This window comes from Onychostoma macrolepis, chromosome 04 (genome assembly GCF_012432095.1).
Source record: "Onychostoma macrolepis isolate SWU-2019 chromosome 04, ASM1243209v1, whole genome shotgun sequence".
Lineage (NCBI taxonomy): Eukaryota > Metazoa > Chordata > Actinopteri > Cypriniformes > Cyprinidae > Onychostoma > Onychostoma macrolepis.
In genome coordinates this window covers 2,062,550-2,082,858 of record NC_081158.1, presented here as the reverse complement: position 1 = coordinate 2,082,858, position 20,309 = coordinate 2,062,550, and the positions used below count along the sequence as shown (strand labels likewise).

Below are 20,309 nucleotides of genomic sequence, written 5' to 3'. Positions count from 1 at the left end.
AGCAGCAGGAAGCATGAAATGCTCTAAAACTTTCTGGTATACGGCTGTGTTGACCTTGGACCTCAGAAAACACAGTGGACCAACACCAGCAGATGACATGGCACCCCAAACCATCACTGACTGTGGAAACTTTACACTGGACCTCAAGCAACGTGGATTGTGTGCCTCTCCTCTCTTCCTCCAGACTCTGGGACCCTGATTTCCAAAGGAAATGCTAAATTTACTTTCATCAGAGAACATAACTTTGGACCACTCAGCAGCAGTCCAGTCCTTTTTGTCTTTAGCCCAGGCGAGATGCTTCTGACGCCGTCTGTTGTTCAAGAGTGGCTTGACACAAGGAATGCAACAGCTGAAACCCATGTCTTGCATACGTCTGTGCGTAGTGATTCTTGAAGCACTGACTCCAGCTGCAGTCCACTCTTAGTGAATCTCCCCCACATTTTTGAATGGCTTTTGTTTCACAATCCTCTCCAGGGTGCGGTTATCTCTATTGCTTGTACACTTTTTTCTACCACATCTTTTCCTTCCCTTCGCCTCTCTATTAATGTGCTTGGACACAGAGCTCTGTGAACAGCCAGCCTCTTTTACAATGACCTTTTGCGTCTTGCCCTCCTTGTGCAACGTGTCAATGGTCGTCTTTTGGACAACTGTCAAGTCAGCAGTCTTCCCCATGATTGTGTAGCCTACAGAGCTAGACTGAGAAACCATTTAAAGGCCTTTGCAGGTGTTTTGAGTTAATTAGCTGATTAGAGTGTGGCACCAGGTGTCTTCAATATTGAACCTTTTCACAATATTCAAATTTTCTGAGATACTGAATTTGGGATTTTCCTTAGTTGTCAGTTATAATCATCAAAATTAAAAGAATTAAACATTTGAAATATATCAATCTGTGTGTAATGAATGAATATAATATACAAGTTTCACTTTTTGAATGGAATTAGTGAAATAAATCAACTTTTTGATGATATTCTAATTATATGACCAGCACCTGTATATCAGTGCCTTTGTTTTGTCTCAAGATGAACAACAGTAATGTTTTTCCTAAGGCACGTTTATAAAAATTATTTAAATGTCCTCATTGAACTTTGCCCTAATCCTAGCTTCGTCCAAGTCCTGTCTGTGAAACTAGGCCCTGATTTTTAATGTAAAACTTCAAAGCTATGCACTCTCTATTTTTAAGAGCAAGTGGTTCAGTCTCTGGACACCTCACAGAGTTTCCGGTTCTCAATGAATTTGATCATGTGCATCTCGGCAGCATGTATTTCCTGTTTGCTCCACAGTATCGACCTCAAGCAGCAGTTTTACAGCTACAGAACTGTACTGTCATTCTGCATTATTTGTTCAAATGCAACATTTAAGCCAGTGCCATCTTGGTTGCTATCATAAGGATCATAAGATATAAATTGTTGGACAGTGTGACTTCAGAAAAACAAGCAGTGACAGCAGCAGGTAAAGTTAAAGCAGGGGCCCGTGTCTCTCTTGCCTCCATTGAGTTTGTACAGACCCCTCGAGCGTGTGCTGGGTTTGGTGGGGGGTAATTGAGAATGAATGGGGAAAAGTCACATAAGAGGAGGCAATGCCTCCATCGCAATATGATTGGATATGGTTACGATTGGCGAATACTGGTTTACGCGATAAATCATTCTTCATCCACAAATCAGTCTAAATGAAAAACAATTATGGGTGTTAATGGAAAAAATATTTTAAAAAAAGTAAATAAACCCATTAAGAAGTCACCACTTTGCGTCAAGTAAATATCATATTTTAGATGGCTTGAAAACATGATCTGACCAGTAGGGGTGTAGCGGTACACAAACAGGACGGTTCAGTATGTCACGGTTTGGTATGATTTCGGTTCAGCAGGGGGAAAACTAAACATGCATATATTCTTTTTTAATTTAATTTTTTAATCAAATAGTGGTTTACTGAACAAGTTGTTCTAACTTCTGCTCTAAAATATAGGGAGCCCTTTACATTTTACTAAAAGTTACAATTAACAACAGAGCCCCAACTTAAATTTAATCAATATTTATTTTTAAATGTAATAATCGACACTCAACTAAAAAAAAAGAAGAAAAAAAAGATGCAGCAAACGTGAATTGCACATAATGCAGTTATTAAATTAACTTCTAAATTATAAAATTTATATTTGTTGCTGAAATATAGGCTATTCATTTATAAGCTACAGTGGCTGTTATAACTAGTTTCATAACAGATTACATTTACATTTCATTTAGTCATTTAGCAGACACTTTTATCCAAAATCAACAAAAGAGCAATGATATGCAAGTGCTATTTTTTTAATTATATTATTAAAAAAATAAAACAATAGAAAAAGAATAGAGCAAGCTAGTGTTAGAGGCCTTTTTTGCTTTTGTTAATTGTATAATAAATAAAATGAAAACAAACGGATAGAATACAAAAAATTTGAGAAGCTAGTGTAGATGTGCGTTCTTTTCGGCTCGTTAAAATCTTGCTGCTACGTTCTGGATTAATTGTAGAGGTTTGATAGAACTGGCTGGAAGACCTGCCAAGAGAGCATTGCAATAGTCCAGCCTGGACAGAACAAGAGCTTGAGTTGTGAAGCATGTTCCCGAGAAAAAGGTTCTGATCTTCTTGATGTTAAATAAAGCAAATCTGCAGGACCGGACAGTTTTAGCAATGTGGTCTGAGAAACTCCAAGGTTTCTGGCTGTTTTTGAAGGAGTTATGGTTGATGTTGTGGTTCAATTGGATGGTGAAAGTGGTGAATGGTGGATGGTAGGGCTAGGTAAAAAAAATATATATATATTATATATAGATATAGATATCTCTATTTTAATCGATTCTCGTTTTTACTAAACAATATAAATTCTTAAATCCCAAGAATCGATTATTCTATCGATGTTTTCAGTTAATGGATGGAACATTGAGGCACACCTCCCATTCAATAAATCACAATAAGCATTGTGCGTTGGTACTTATATGAAACAAAGTCTCAGATTTCAATTTATGTCCATTGTATTGCAGTATTCAAACAATAAATATCGTGTTGGCATGTTGGCATGTGAACTGATCACCTCCTCCACATTAATACTAGTTACAGCACAAAATAAACAGGACTAAACATCCGAAGGTAAGTTAATAGAGAGTAGAACTATACAATCCATATCCTGTCTCTTGTAATCGCTCAATCAGTGTTTCAGCCACGCAAAGACGTCAATATAACTGCTTGTAAACAATGTCACGTAACGTCACATTTACCTCAGAAAAAAAACATTCGGTGACCATAAACTCATTAGTCAGCCAGAAAAATAAACTGTAGAGAGGGGCATTTTGCTAAATATATGCACCATATAACATTCATTATAATGTTTTACTGTTCTTTAATGTTTGAATAAATCCGTCCAAGTTTTTATGACAACCACTATTTAAATGTGTATATTTCAAAGAAACTAACTGAAGTAATTGTAACTTAATTATAAAAACTTCATTAAGTGCAGTTTAAGCAGTTGTACAGTACATATAAGTCAATTTTAACCTTCAATATTGTAATGTAGTCCCAACTGACTCTCATATTTTAGTGCATTAGTTGAGAGATTTTTTTTCCTTGAGAAAATCTGGCATGTACTGTACCTGATATGCATCCAAAATAATCGATATTGAATCAAATCGGTAATCGAATCGCAAGCTTGTGAGTGAGAATCGAATCGAATTGTGAAATTTGTGTCACAACCCAGCCCTAGTGGATGGTGAATTTAAACATACATTAAATTATTAAGACATCACTAACAGGTAAAGTAAAATATAATGAGTATATATTTTGCGAAATGCTGTTTACTAGACTTAATTTCTCTAGCAAACTAACGAGCTGTGGATGCTTTTGACTTGCCCGAGGTCATTTTGTTTACAAGCTGTTTTATGTTCATTCATGTTTATTTCATGTTAAAAGTGGTAGCAAAGAGGGGATGATCACGTTCACTCTCGCTCCGCTCTGCTGTTGATCTGACCCCATTCACACTGCACATGTCTGCGGTGCGTTACGGCTCTGACACGGCCACCGGAGCTGATCGCGGCCGCTCGAGTCAATGCTTGGGTTTATACCAGCTGCGCCGTGGCATGTTTAAGTGGCTCTCCGAGGCGTTTATACAGCGATCTGTCGCGCCACATCAAAGATCGTCAAACACCATTTATTGTTTGAATTTCCTGGAAAAAAATGACAACTTGAAAGATGAAGTTTCACTCGTGCAGTGTTTAAAACAATGCTGTATTTGTTTGGTACACATGCGTACTGAACCGAAAGACCCGTACCGAAAATTTTGTCATTTTTACAACTTTTACAAAAACTTCACATTCACATTTTTCTCAGGGCTGCTTCGCTTTATTTTGCTTCACTACTACTAGTCATATGTAATGATTGCTTTCAGCTTAGGCATTTGTTTTATAATACTGAGCTGACTAAAATAAGAAAAAACTAGTACCAAGGTTTACATTTAATTCAGTGAGATTTTTTTTCTTCAAGATCTATTGGATCAATATCTATCTGACTGTCTATTGCAGTCAAATAGGAAAAGTAGCACAAAACAGTAAACTAGAATCAAACCTGTGCATAAAAGAAATTGAAATTCGAAACTATTTATTGGTTATTCTACAATTAATTGAATTACAAATTATACTACAACTGGAAAATACTATAAATTGATAAACTGTTCAGCGTGATGGGGCAGCAGCTGAAAGCAAGTTTCTGTGCTCCTGAATGTTTCTGTGTGCCCGCATTCTTACCCCTTACCTTTCTGCCTCAACATAAGTAAATTTTTTGTGCCAGTGCCAGTGCTTACAAGTAACACCTGCTTCATAACTTTAAGAAAAGTTATTTTTATGGGCAAACATGTGGCCCTCACACTGGGCTGTTTTGTTTTTCCAATGGGAATCAGATTTATGATTTAGACATAGGTCAGATGTCCAGATATCTGATATGTATCCAATTTAAAACCATATTTGGAAGTGGCTCAGGATGGAAGCGAAAAAATCTGATCTTGGGCGCATTTTTGTGTTTAAATGTGTGCAACAATATCCAATCTGTATCACGCAAGTAAAAATATAAAAATAAATAAAAATAATTTTTGAGCCAGTGCAAACACAGCCAGAAAGAGAATTTTTTTTTGATTTGTAGAGTATCTTCTGGATCTATGTCGAGTTCATCAAGATTTCTGCCTGTAAAATTTACCAAGCGTCCTTTTTCAAGTGCCAGGAGAAAATTGCTCATTTTGGACAGTTGAAGGGTAAATTAACTAACTGAAGTTGTGTAGCTCCTACAGGTCCAGAGCAGTTCTCCATGGCTTTCATAACTTCATCCGTACATGAAGGCCATAATAAAGATGATAAAAATATTAGTTAGAAACCATTACTTATAGACCAGGGGCCTGTTCCATAAATCAAGTTTACCAAATAAACCAGGCTTATTTCAGTAATTCTGACTTATTTTCATTTGATTTGGTTTCTGAAAGCAAAATTACCATAGCTCAAGCTCAGTCACTGTGGCAACTTATGCTGGCAAATTAACCTGGTCCGGAGCAGGCTAACTGTCAGGCTAAGCTGAGCTCCTCTAACACTGACCAATAGGAATGCACATACAATTAGTTGACTTTATTATTAGTCCAAAAATAAAAGTAGCCTATACAGAAAATACACCTTAAATAATCAAATAAATAAAAAATAGGTTACAACCAACTGTATTTAATGTATTGTGCCCAAAATAGGCTACTGACATTTTAACATAGTTGCTACTTGCGCGTTTAGTTGATCAGCTGTTTCTAGCCATGCAGCCATTTATGACCATTTATGACAGCTGCACCTTTTATGGTTATTAGAACATTAAAACATTGCAATCTAAAATGGCTCTTTAAAGCATTAAAAACACTAAATCAAAAGTTAAAAATCACTGAATTAAAAATTTAAATAAATAATAGAAATCAGACTACATTTAACTGATAAGAGGAACACACATTTAACTGATTTGAGCTAGTATGGCTGTATTAGCCATCTTACACTTGATTTACAGTTACTGCTATCATAAAAAAATACACTTATAAGTAGGATTAAAATTCTATGTGTCACATTTAATGTCCAACAAATATTTTAGCAGAATGTATATTGTATTTGGAATTCTTGTGCTATTATTCTATTCTGCTCCATCTGTGTAGTGCGCATGCATGCAGCAGCGCTCGTTCACTCGCTAAGCCTCGCCCACTCCTGACAGCAAAATGGATATATTTGCATGACTTTCTAACATTTACAGATTAAAAATATACCTGTGACGTGTCAGTTATGCACTTAGAAAAACATAACGTCTCAAATGCATTAAACAACACAAATATTCGCTGTTTGCCATGGTGGATCGATTTGATCCATGATCGACATTAAGAGCTGCTTAAGAATAAGCGTGCACATCAAATTATCCTGACTCACTGAACCTGGATCGCATTAGTGAGATTGCGTGAACTTAAATTGTCATTTATGAAACCGCTTTAGTTCAAGTTGAGCTTTATTGTCATTCTGCTACATGTGTGGACATATAGTGGAACGAAATGTCGTGTCTCGCAGGACCATGGTGCTACATACTAGTTAGACATGAGATACACATACAGCAATGCAAATATGGGGGAAAAAAACAAAAAACACAATAGGGCTATACAACAGTTTAACCATCTGACTATACATATACTATAAATACTATAACTACTATACCTAGTTGACTACACATACACAAACTGAGACTGTACAAGAACTTTACATAAATACTGTACATGAAATAGTGCTAAAGAGACATTTGTACATGAAATTGTGCAGGAAATATATATTTTTTTACATTAAATTGTTCAGAAGAGAGATTTTGTGGGAAGCAGCGCATAGTGCAAAGGAGTTAGTGGTGCAATGCTCCAGTAAACATTATTTTATAGTGCAATATTCAAGTAAACATATATTATCTTATTGAGTCTTTGTTGCAGGGAGTGTTTATAGAAAGTGTCTAGTGTGCATATAGTGGGACGAGTGCGTTACTACAGGTGGTTTAGTCCCGTTTGATTTGTTAGGTTATTTCAAGTCAGGTTTTGGACTTTAATCCCCGCTTTTCTTAGCGTCTTTTATGGAACAGGCCCCTGGTCCCCACTACGCTAAACCAGTGTGTGTGTATTCAGTACAATGGGTTTCACACGACTCTCCATTAACACTCTACAGGACACCACGACGTCAAACCAGAAACAGTGTGTATGTGCTGCTGTTTAACCTCAAGACTGAAAATAACATTTTAAATAATAATAATAATAATAATTATTATTATTATTATTATTATTATTATAAATGCTGTTTGACCTCAAGACTTAAAAGATCTTTTACAGTAAAGCTCTGTAATTGTTTTTAATACCCTGCGCATTCTACCAGTGGGGTACCTCAAGGGTCCATTCTGGGCCCTGTTTTGTTTGCATTATATATGCTCCCATTGGGAAGGATATTTAAAAAATATGGTATTTCTTATCACCTATACACAGACGACACAGATCTATTTGCCCTTGAGACTTGTAATGCTTCCTGTGTAACACTTCGTAGGTGTCTGGATGAAGTGAAAGATTGGTTGGCTGATAATCTTGTTCAGTTGAATGAACGCAAAACAGAAATTATGATTTTTGGTCGCACAGTCCTTAACAAGACTGAAAGTGTCATCTTTGGCCCTTGGGCCTGTTATCTACAGGACAGAGTAAAGAATTTAAGAGTCATTTTTGATTCCTCGTTAAAATTTGATAATCAAATAAACATTGAAGTTCGGAACAGTTTTTTTTATTTGAGGGCAATAGCGAAATTAAAATCATTCCTTTCAACTAGTGACTTAGAAAAGGTCGTCCATGCTTTCATCTTTTCCCGTTTAGATTATTGTAATGCTGTTTATGTTGGGACCTGTCAGACGCATATTGCACGTCTCCAGCTAGTATAAAATGCCACGGCTAGAATGCTCACGAATGCTAAGAAGTCTGATCATATTACTCCACTGTTATCTTCATTAGGCTGGTTACCAGTGCATTACAGGATCCAATAAAAAGTCTTGATCTGTGTTTTTAAGGCATTACATGGAACAGCGCCAGAAAATTTGGTAGAGCTTATTAAACCATATAATGCAAAAGTATCACTGAGATCCTCAAACAAATTATTATTAACGATTCCAAGAGTGCGTCTTAAATCTAAAAGGTGACCGCACTTTTGCGGTCTCTGGCCTAAGGTTATGGAATAGCCTTCCTTTCGAGGTTAGAGCATCCCTCACGTTAAGTACCTTCTAGTGCCGCTTAAAGTCATACCTGTTCTCCCTGGCATTTTAACTTTTTACTGGGTCAAATATCTCAATGTTGTTGTTTTCTTATTTTAATTATTTCTTCTTTTTATTATCATAACTGTTTGTGATGTACAGCAGTTGAAGTTACTGTGTAGCCTGAAAAGTGCTTTATAAATAAATAAATACAAATACAAAAAAATTACATTTAAAATAATAATAATAATGATGATGATGATGATGATTATTATTATAAATGCTGTTTGACCTCAAGACTGAAAATAACATTTAAAATAATAATAATTATGATGATTGTTATTATTATTATTATTATTATAAATGCTGTTTGACCTCAAGACTAAAAATCTAATTTAAAATAATAATTAAAAAAAATAAATAAATAAAATACGCTGTTTGACTACAAGACTGGAACCAACTAACTGACTAATTAATTAATTAATTAACTAACTAACTGACTGACTGACTGACTGACTGACTGAAGGCTATTATAAAGGTAATACAAATATTAGTTTGAAAGCATCACTTATAGACCAGGTCCCCACTACGCTAAACCGTACAGTGTGTGTGTATTCAGTACAATGGGTTTCACACGACTCTTCATTAACACTCTACAGGACCCCACGACGTCAAACCAGAAACAGTGTGTATGTGTTGCTGTTTGACCTCAAAACTGAAAATAACATTTTAAATAATAATAATAATTATGATGATTGTTATTATTATTAGTATTATAAATGCTGTTTGACCTCAAGACTGAAAATAACATTTAAAATAATAATAATTATGATGATGGTTTATTTTTATTATTATTATATATGCTGTTTGACCTCAAGACTGAAAATAACATTTAAAATAATAATAATTATGATGATGGTTTATTTTATTATTATTATTATTATTATTATTATTATTATATATGCTGTTTAACCTCAAGACTGAAAATAACATTTTAAATAATAATAATAATTATGATGATTGTTATTATTATTAGTATTATATATGCTGTTTGACCTCAAGACTGAAAATAACATTTAAAATAATAATAATTATGATGATGGTTTATTTTATTATTATTATTATTATTATATTATTATTATTATAAATGCTGTTTGACCTCAAGACTAAAAATCTCATTTTAAATATTAATAATAAAAAATAAATAAAATACGCTGTTTGACTACAAGACTGGAACCAACTAACTGACTAATTAATTAATTAATTAATTAATTAATTAATTAACTAACTAACTAACTAACTAACTGACTGACTGAAGGCTATTATAAAGGTAATACAAATATTAGTTAGAAAGCATCACTTATAGACCAGGTCCCCACTACGCTAAACCGTACAGTGTGTGTGTATTCAGTACAATGGGTTTCACACGACTCTCCATTAACACTCTACAGGACCCCACGACGTCAAACCAGAAACAGTGTGTATGTGCTGCTGTTTAACCTCAAGACTGAAAATAACATTTTAAATAATAATAATTATGATGATTGTTATTATTATTAGTATTATAAATGCTGTTTGACCTCAAGACTGAAAATAACATTTAAAATAATAATAATTATGATGATGGTTTATTTTTATTATTATTATTATTATTATATATGCTGTTTAACCTCAAGACTGAAAATAACATTTTAAATAATAATAATAATTATGATGATTGTTATTATTATTAGTATTATATATGCTGTTTGACCTCAAGACTGAAAATAACATTTAAAATAATAATAATTATGATGATGGTTTATTTTTATTATTATTATTATTATATTATTATAAATGCTGTTTGACCTCAAGACTGAAAATAACATTTAAAATAATAATTATGATGATGATGGTTTATTTTTATTATTATTATTATTATTATTATATTATTATTATTATAAATGCTGTTTGACCTCAAGACTAAAAATCTCATTTTAAATAATAATAATAATTATGATGATTGTTATTATTATTAGTATTATAAATGCTGTTTGACCTCAAGACTGAAAATAACATTTAAAATAATAATAATTATGATGGTTTATTTTTATTATTATTATTATTATTATATATGCTGTTTAACCTCAAGACTGAAAATAACATTTTAAATAATAATAATAATTATGATGATTGTTATTATTATTAGTATTATATATGCTGTTTGACCTCAAGACTGAAAATAACATTTAAAATAATAATAATTATGATGATGGTTTATTTTTATTATTATTATTATTATTATTATATTATTATTATAAATGCTGTTTGACCTCAAGACTGAAAATAACATTTAAAATAATAATTATGATGATGATGGTTTATTATTATATTATTATTATTATAAATGCTGTTTGACCTCAAGACTAAAAATCTCATTTTAAATATTAATAATAAAAAATAAATAAAATACGCTGTTTGACTACAAGACTGGAACCAACTAACTGACTAATTAATTAATTAATTAATTAACTAACTAACTAACTAACTAACTGACTGACTGACTGACTGACTGACTGAAGGCTATTATAAAGGTAATACAAATATTAGTTAGAAAGCATCACTTATAGACCAGGTCCCCACTACGCTAAACCGTACAGTGTGTGTGTATTCAGTACAATGGGTTTCACACGACTCTCCATTAACACTCTACAGGACCCCACGACGTCAAACCAGAAACAGTGTGTATGTGCTGCTGTTTAACCTCAAGACTGAAAATAACATTTTAAATAATAATAATTATGATGATTGTTATTATTATTAGTATTATAAATGCTGTTTGACCTCAAGACTGAAAATAACATTTAAAATAATAATAATTATGATGATGGTTTATTTTTATTATTATTATTATTATATATGCTGTTTAACCTCAAGACTGAAAATAACATTTTAAATAATAATAATAATTATGATGATTGTTATTATTATATATGCTGTTTGACCTCAAGACTGAAAATAACATTTAAAATAATAATAATTATGATGGTTTATTTTATTATTATTATTATATTATTATAAATGCTGTTTGACCTCAAGACTGAAAATAACATTTAAAATAATAATTATGATGATGATGGTTTATTTTATTATTATTATTATTATTATATTATTATTATAAATGCTGTTTGACCTCAAGACTAAAAATCTCATTTTAAATATTAATAATAAAAATTAATAAAATACGCTGTTTGACTACAAGACTGGAACCAACTAACTGACTAATTAATTAATTAACTAACTAACTGACTGACTGAAGGCTATTATAAAGGTAATACAAATATTAGTTAGAAAGCATCACTTATAGACCAGGTCCCCACTACGCTAAACCGTACAGTGTGTGTGTATTCAGTACAATGGGTTTCACACGACTCTCCATTAACACTCTACAGGACCCCACGACGTCAAACCAGAAACAGTGTGTATGTGCTGCTGTTTAACCTCAAGACTGAAAATAACATTTTAAATAATAATAATAATAATAATTATGATGATTGTTATTATTATTATTATTATTATATATGCTGTTTGACCTCAAGACTAAAAATAACATTTAAAATAATAATAATAATAATAAAACCCTGTTTGACTGTAAGACAGAAAATAAGTAAGGAATAACTGACGATGGGCCGTTGGATTATTAGAAAAATAATACACACCCGAGGTGGTAATGCAGCCACAACACGAACCGTAAACGCAAAACGTCATGTAGCTTTGAAACTGCTAAACTATTTTACTGAACGTGAGCGTGTGTATTATGTTTCAACGTGTGCATCTGTAAGGGAGAGAGAGCAGGAGAAATAGAGTATGCGCTTTACATGCATAATAAAATGTAATTTTGTGGCAAAACATTGAAATTATCTGTTGTTTTTATCCCATTGCTTACTGTATTTATTTGTTTGGCCAGTGTCATTGTGGGTTTAAGTTCTTTTGCTGTTCTAAGACCTTTGAAATAATAGAAATCATTTGGCGAAGTGATATGGAACTGTAATGTGGTCAAGAGCTGCCTGGAACTACGTTTGACGTTTCCCTGAAAATAATTGCACACCTTAGAACGCTCATCAGCCAATCAGATTCAAGCATTCAACAGCCCCATAGTACAAAACGAAATATTAAAAAGAAAGCTGCTTGAGTTTTTAAGACTGAAACTAACTAACTAACTGACTGAAGGCTATTATAAAAGGTAATACAAATATTAGTTAGAAAGCATCACTTATAGACCAGGTCCCCACTACGCTAAACCGTACAGTGTGTGTGTATTCAGTACAATGGGTTTCACACGACTCTTCATTAACACTCTACAGGACACCACGACGTCAAACCAGAAACAGTGTGTATGTGTTGCTGTTTGACCTCAAAACTGAAAATAACATTTTAAATAATAATAATAATTATGATGATTGTTATTATTATTATTATTATTATTATATATGCTGTTTGACCTCAAGACTGAAAATAACATTTAAAATAATAATAATTATGATGATGATGGTTTATTATTATTATTATTATTATATTATTATAAATGCTGTTTGACTTCAAGACTGAAAATAACATTTAAAATAATAATAATTATGATGATGTTGATGATGACGGGAAAGGTCCACCAGCAGGAACTCATAGTGTGACAGCACGATAAGTACAAGTACAGGATCTTTGGGTCCCGTTTCCTCTAGGGTTGTGCTGATAGACGGTTGTATCATGTATCGACGATAGTCAGAGATATCGCCTGTGGATGATGCCTTTGACGATAGCAAGACAAGACGATTATTATTATTATTATTATTATTATCAGGCTAGTCATACTAATTAATATTAGGGCTTATTTGTTGCATTATATTTCTTTTTCCGTGTTTTTACAGTGTTGCACATTATTATAACCAATCACAGGATTATGCTGAGTTTATGAATGCAATGTCCAATCAGAGGCGTTCTGTTGTTCAGCGCACCGACTGAATTCTGACTCACGAGTTCTCTCATAAACAACAAAGTGCAGATGTGTGTATAAGAGATTTATTCATCATACGGTGTAGATTCACCGATTATAACGGGAGTGTTTTTAAAGTGCATTAACTCGCGCTAGGCCGAGCTTGTGATGATGTTCTTTGGTAATGTAATGTTCTTTGCTCGTTTTCTGTAAGTTAGCTGCTTTTTGAATAACTGAGGAAATGTAAGCATTATAATTAGTAACTTATGATGTTTCTATTAATTTGTTATCATGTTAAATACAGATTCAGTCATATTAAAAACATTAGGCTGCTTTTAGCCTTACGCTGGAGTTGGTTCACTTTCCGGCAATGAAACCAAGTAAATAAATAGTTAAATAAATTAGCAGGATAATATCGTGTACCGGCGATCTCACAGGCTGACGATAGGACGATATGAAAATTGAGCATATCGCCCAACACTAGTTCCCTCTACCCTTCAAAAAGTGATCACAGTCTTAAAGAATCTGGATCTGTGAAAATGACGAAAGCAGTCAAAGTGTGTCAAACCTCTCTCTAAAGCCGGTCACTTGCTCCGCAGTCGTGTGTTGTTTCTTCTTCAGGAATAATGTCCCTCGCTGCCAAAGGCAGGATTTCCTGGACCACAGTCGTCTTCACGGAGCAGTTTCTGCTGAAAGAGATCGTCGTTTAGCGTCAGGCCAAGAGTGACGCAACCGCATCAATGCTGCAATTAAAAACTGCACAAAATTATATTTTGTAGAATGTTTTGCCTAACAATTAAACTAAAAGACAAAAACTATGACATGAATACAAAGACAATGATTAAAATGTCTACATGTACGTTTTAAAAACTCACCAGCACTGCTTGTTTTGCCAAGTAAAGACAGAGACCGTATTCTGATAGATGTCCCTTTTGCGTTCTGCTTCAAATAAATATAATTTCTCCCCTATATTCAACAACCACATTCCCACAATCTGAAAAAAAAAAAAAATTCTTCTTTTTTTACAAAATTACAACTTTCTTTTAAAACAATTAATAAACTATAATGATTAGATCAAATGTATATACACTTTAAAATGGTTTAACCTACAACTTATGACCAATGAATCACCGTGACAAGTCTTCCTTCATGATTACTGTATAAAGATTTTTAAAAGTCAATTTATAAATACTGCTTTCACAAATAAAAATGTGTAACATTTTTACATTTTTATCATGAAACCTTCTGGTATAACTATTATCAACAACAATAAAACTAAACACATTGCGCTGCCTTACCACGCTGAAACAATTCCTATTGGTTATTTAACCTTATTTGCTTTGATCATGATTGTTTAATCATGACCATCTTTCTGAGTGAGGTCGCTGTGAGTGAGAGAGCTGCTGCGCAATAAAACTGCTAGGTCGGTTCCTAATTATTGTATAAAAAACGTTTACCATTAAAGCTATAATTATATTATAGATCCTATATTCTCATTCAATTTAGGTATACTATCCACTTAAACAATATGTCATCAAGTTTCTAATTTTATGTACCGGTACTATTTATGTAAACGCTGCATAACTTTGACGTGTTTGATGGGCGCGCGCGTTGAACATTCGAGGCACGCATTTAAACTGGAGTGGAGGGAGTTTCCATGGAAACGGGGCGGCAAAAAAATTCCGTCTCTCACTGTTTTTACTGCTTTCAGGTAAATTTAGTCCCTAAAATTACACACATAATACATACAACTGTTCCTGACACTTTCTTACATGTAATTGACACGCTTCTGTTGAATATTTACTTTACAGAAATGGTTCAGTGTCATCGGAAACAGTCCGTTAGCATCACAACCGTGAGCTAACCAGAGGCTAACTATAAGAGGTAAGCTAGCTATAGATTTGAGCTCTTATTTATGAAAGTTTGGGATTTTAATCACAGATTATGTGTAGATGAGTGATTTTTATAGCTTTGTAAATGTTTTGCTGACAATTTGTTAATGGATGAATTGAAATAAGCTAATTAATCTAACCTAAAACTATGCACTGTACTGTTAATCAACTTAAAGTTACATGAAGGACACTACAACCAGAGAGGTACAACATAATTCAAAACGAGACACAGATGATAATAAAAAAAGTGCTTTGAAATTAAAATTCATAATGGTAAGACAGAACCAAGTACCCTGGCTGTGCCTCGCTTCAAAGTGAAACAGTCTGTAATGGTCATCTGCCAGATGGATGGTGAAGGTGGGAATTATAAGTTTGATTTTCTAGACTTTAAATGTAGTAAAGTGTTTGTTCAAGTAGACTTTGTTGCTTGTGGAAGCCTCACACAAGCCTGAAAGGTACTTAACTCTAGAAACGCCAGAGGTCGCTGTATACCTAAAAGCGCCAGCGGGTAAATTTTACCCACACACATGGCAACTGTTTTTATATGGCTCAAGAACATATTATTTCACTGTATTATGCCACTGTCTTCACAAAGAAGTGTCTAGAGTCATGAAATGATTATGTGTAGACGTCAACTATATTTTTACCCTGTTATTTCATGTTCAAGACTTTTTAATGCAGCCTACACTAATCCATAATGGTCAGTAAGCTAAAAAAAAAAAAAAAAAGCCTGCACTGACAACGAAAATTAGAAGGTAGTAAATATTTGGGTGAGTAACGTTAGGCTAAAACATCTAAATATGATGTCTGGATCACTGTCAGATGCTGAGCCGACCCAGGACGCATAACTTACCATCAGACTCTCCATCACTCATGGCATTTAGTGTTTCTAATACCTACCTTCCATAAATCGCCTTCTTTTAGTCATTTTGACATTATTTTTGAAACTGATAACCGCTAAATCGGTGAGTGAAAGGCATTGCCTAGAAATGTACGATGTTAAAACACAAGCGTCAAGAAAATGACAGCGTGAAAATACATGCATTATATAGCGGGTAAATTTGATCCGTGCAGCGCTTATAGGTCTAAAAGCTGTTTTTTTATCTGGTTTTATCTAGATAAATTTTAACAACATTGGATTATAAATTACATAATTTTAGTAAAAGCCAATGACTGGAAGACTTGAATGTTTTGTTGAAAATCGGTTATGTACATTTGAAAAACAGCCACAGGTCAAATTTACCCCGTGGCGGTTCTAGTGTTAAAACTGAAAATCTTATTTGCACTCTTGAAAACTGTTCACCAAAGACTAAATTTCAGTCCAGCAGAATTTTCTGCACACTTCACCACCAAGATCAAAATGAGCGTTGTGAATGTAAAAGCTTCACATTACATTTATAACAATCATTGTTAATGTTTGAATTATATTTCAGGGCTGTTTGTGAAGACAGAAAATCAAGAGATGTTGTGACAACCTGGACAGAATTTAGCTCCAGATCCAGCCTCCACACCAGACTTCTCACTCACAAGGACTGCTGTCTACTAGCATATTATGTGTTCTCTTCAGAGTTAGGTGCATGCAGATATTACCTGATTTTTAGATATAATGAAAACTATATCATATATACACACACACACACTATATTGCCAAAAGTATTGGGTCACCCCCTTCTAATGAACAGGTTTGACTACTTTAGTAATTTCCATGAGTACAAATCTTAATGTTTAAGCATATAATGATATTCTAGGGAATTGTGTGCTTCTAATTTTAAAGCAACAGTTTGGACAGGACCCTTTTCTATTCTAACATGACAATGCCTCTGTGAATAAGGCAAGGTTCAAAAAGAAATGATTGATTTAGTCAGTGTGGAAGAACTTGACCGGTCTGCAGAAAGCCAAGTCCTAATTCAAGCTGAACACCTCTGCTGTGACTTTAAATGCAGACTTTGAGCCAAAAACTCTTTACCAAACACCAATTTGATTGGTTGAATAGAGGAGAATGTGATTAGTTGAGAAATTGTACATAGTTAATGATGGATCTTAAATATTTAAATACAGTGTGTTGTATGCCTACTAAGACTTGCATATTTGTGCATAATGTTTTGACCCTGGATGCTTACAGAAGGATAATCTTTCATTTATGTGCCAGAAACATCATAAGCATTCATAATTTTGTTGGTTCATGCTGAACTGGTGTTGATAAATGTACTCTTTATATTAACAAGTCAATTTATATTGTCACTGTTTTTAAGTTACATTGTCTGGAGAGTTTTCCAGTTTTTCAGTGTCCAAATGTTGTTTGTATTCTATTTATTATGAAGGGGCAAATTATAATCTCGATAATGAAAACATTTACATGTCTGGAGATTTAATTTATTTACATAAAGTTTGAGTAAATGGGAATATATTCTATGAAACATGTTTAAGTTTATTTAATTAAATATTTGAATGCTTTAAAATATATATATATTTATAGAAATCTAATATATTTACATGTACAGAAATGTAATGTTAACAAATATTAGAAATTAATATATGGACAAATATTGCAAATTAATATATTTACATAGTCTGATATCTAAATTTAGGCTATTTACATATAAAGGAAATAAATATATGTAAATATTTCCGAGAAAAATATTAAAAGCGGCCAAAATCAAATATTTAAATATATTTTTAACATATATTTCAAAATATATTTACATATATTGTATAAAATATATTTTCATGTTCAGAAATGTAATATGTTAAAAATATTAGAAATCAATATATGGACATGTATTGCAAATTAATATATTTACATAGTCTGATATCCAAATGTATTTACATATAAAGGAAATAAATATATGTAAATATTTCTGATAAAAATATATTTACATATAGTTAATATATGTGAAAAATATTAAAAGCGGCCAAAATCAAATATTTAAATATATTTTTAATATATATTTCAAAATATATTTACATATATTGTATAAAATATATTTTCTTCTATTTGAATTTAAGATATTTAAATATATCAAAATATATTTATTAAAAATATATTTCGATCTATGCGACTTCTGTATGGGATGGTTTATGTTTTTTTGGTCAAACAGACTTGAGCAAGTTTCCAAACTATATTTATAATTATTTATTTATATATATTGTGTGAATCTTTGCAGTGTGTATGAAATTAGAATGAAAAGTTTTTTCCTCTCTGCATGTATCATTAAACCCTTAATAAAGTGCTTTGTTGTTGAGTGAGAATTTTCTCAAGAAATTCTGTGAAAGTGTAAATGTACAATATAGATATACTGTATATTTAAATTCTAAGAAAATTATTTTTCCATTTGGCATAACTGTTCAAAAGTTTTTCTTTAGAAAATGAAGCATCTCATCCCTGCACTGCAGATTTATGGACATCTCATTGTTAGAATGTTTTTTTTTTTTCATTTTCTTATTTATTTTTTTATGCCGTCCGATTGCAAATCGTGTACAGCAAGTTTTATTAGTTACTGAAAACATGAAATATGCACCGAAAATCATAGTTTACATCTCAGTGTTGACGTTTAAGCTAAATTGCAATATTAACAATTTCCAAAGTGAATGCTGGCTTGGATATTTAACGACGGTCGACCATTGAAAGGTACGCCGGTGAAACAGGGTCACAATATCAACGTTGATCCGTTTTGCAAAATCAAAAGCTAATTCAACGTTGATTCAACGTTGACAGAAGACCATCACCCGAAAGGTAAGAGTGAAACAACGCAACGATTTCAACGGTGAATCAACGTTATTACTTCCCCAGATAGCACACGTACGTCTGCAAGATGTCTGTTAAAGATCTCTTGATCTGGAAAGCATCTGCTGTCTACAAACGTCTAACAGACGTCTTTTAAATGTCTTTCAGATGTCAGTTTTACATACTTTCTAAATCATAAACATCTTAAAGACATCTAATAGATGTCTATTCGACATCTGATAGGAGACATCCTATAGACGTATTGCAGATGAGCAAACACTCTAAAAAATACGTCTTGAAGATGTAAATACAGATGTCAAATAGACGTCTCTGAGATGTATGTGTGCTATCAAGGTCCGCGGTGAAACGACGTCACAATATCAACGTTGATCCGTTTTGCAAAATCGAAAGGTAATTCACCGTTGATTCAACCATGGTACCTGACTTTGTTTCAACGGTGAATCAACGTTGAAAAGCCGGCTGGGAAAGTAAGGGATTACTGTTCATTTTTAGGTAATTTAATTACAGTTACTTATAAAGTACTTGTGTTACATAGGCTACACTAAATAATTTAAACAGTTCTAAAATCAATATTGAATTTGAAATCTAAATTACCATCTAAAGATAAAATTGAATGCAGCGGCGTTAACCCTCCGCGCGCCGGTTCGTTCACTTTCAGATTTTCCTGATTCACAGAGAAACCTTAAATACTCAGATACATATAAGTAGGGTTGCCAACCGTCCCGTATTAGCCGAGACCGTGCTGCCGCGACTGAGAGCGGCTCGACGGTGTTTAGTGTCCCGCAGCAGCAGCGAGCAAGTGACCAGCACAGCTGAAGAGTTCTGCGTTCAAATGCACGCAATAGGCTGAAGCTTGCCGCAAAGCCCCAGCAAACATGACCATGAATGTGTACGCGGTAAATATTAAGGACATATTTGAATTATTTAATAAACTATGTCTTCTGAGTCCGTGTCGCAAGGATGAAGTTGCTGCCTTTAGAGAGAAATGCATCTTTATTGATTATGATTAAGATTATAATAAAACTTTGTTTTCGATTTTTTTTTCATTACGTGATAATTTAAAGCTTTCTATAGATATATTTATCATGTCCGTGAGGTATGTATTCGCTCAGCTTTGGTTCGTTTTTGTGAAGCACTCCTGTTCAAGACGAGACGGCAGAAAACGCATCATGTTTGTTTTCTTTGTTTAATAAAAGCACAACCTTTTGTTGATATTGTGAGTGCACACAAATAAAAGTAGACCCTTTACAGTTCCGAATGATGTATTACTCTTACCTTTATCAGAACAAAAAAAAATGACGGCGTAGGCTATTTTAAGTTGTTTCCACTGAAAAAATGCAAGTGATTTCCCTGGTGCCTCCATGTCCTGCAGAGCGCGCTTTAGCTTCCACTCTCCGCACAAACTTGGATATAGGCTAGCACACATTATTATTAT

At 33.1% G+C, this 20,309-nt stretch overlaps 1 protein-coding gene and 1 long non-coding RNA gene across 2 annotated transcripts in view; one reads left to right on the top strand and one right to left on the bottom strand.

Moving 5' to 3' along the window:
- The window catches only part of LOC131539510 (stonustoxin subunit beta-like), a 56,935-nt gene extending 40,242 nt beyond the window's left edge, over positions 1-16,693 (top strand). The window contains exons 8-9 of the mRNA XM_058774133.1: positions 15,049-15,121; positions 16,563-16,693. Of these exons, the coding sequence (XP_058630116.1) occupies positions 15,049-15,082 (34 nt within the window). The 3' untranslated portion in view covers positions 15,083-15,121; positions 16,563-16,693. The remainder of the gene's footprint in view (positions 1-15,048; positions 15,122-16,562) is intronic.
- Positions 12,929-15,039, bottom strand: LOC131539529 (uncharacterized). The gene is made up of 3 exons (XR_009270897.1): positions 14,348-15,039; positions 14,113-14,231; positions 12,929-13,926 (listed from the first exon to the last, which is right to left on the bottom strand). It is a non-coding gene; the product is annotated as an uncharacterized LOC131539529 (long non-coding RNA).
- Positions 16,694-20,309: the final 3,616 nt, after the last annotated feature.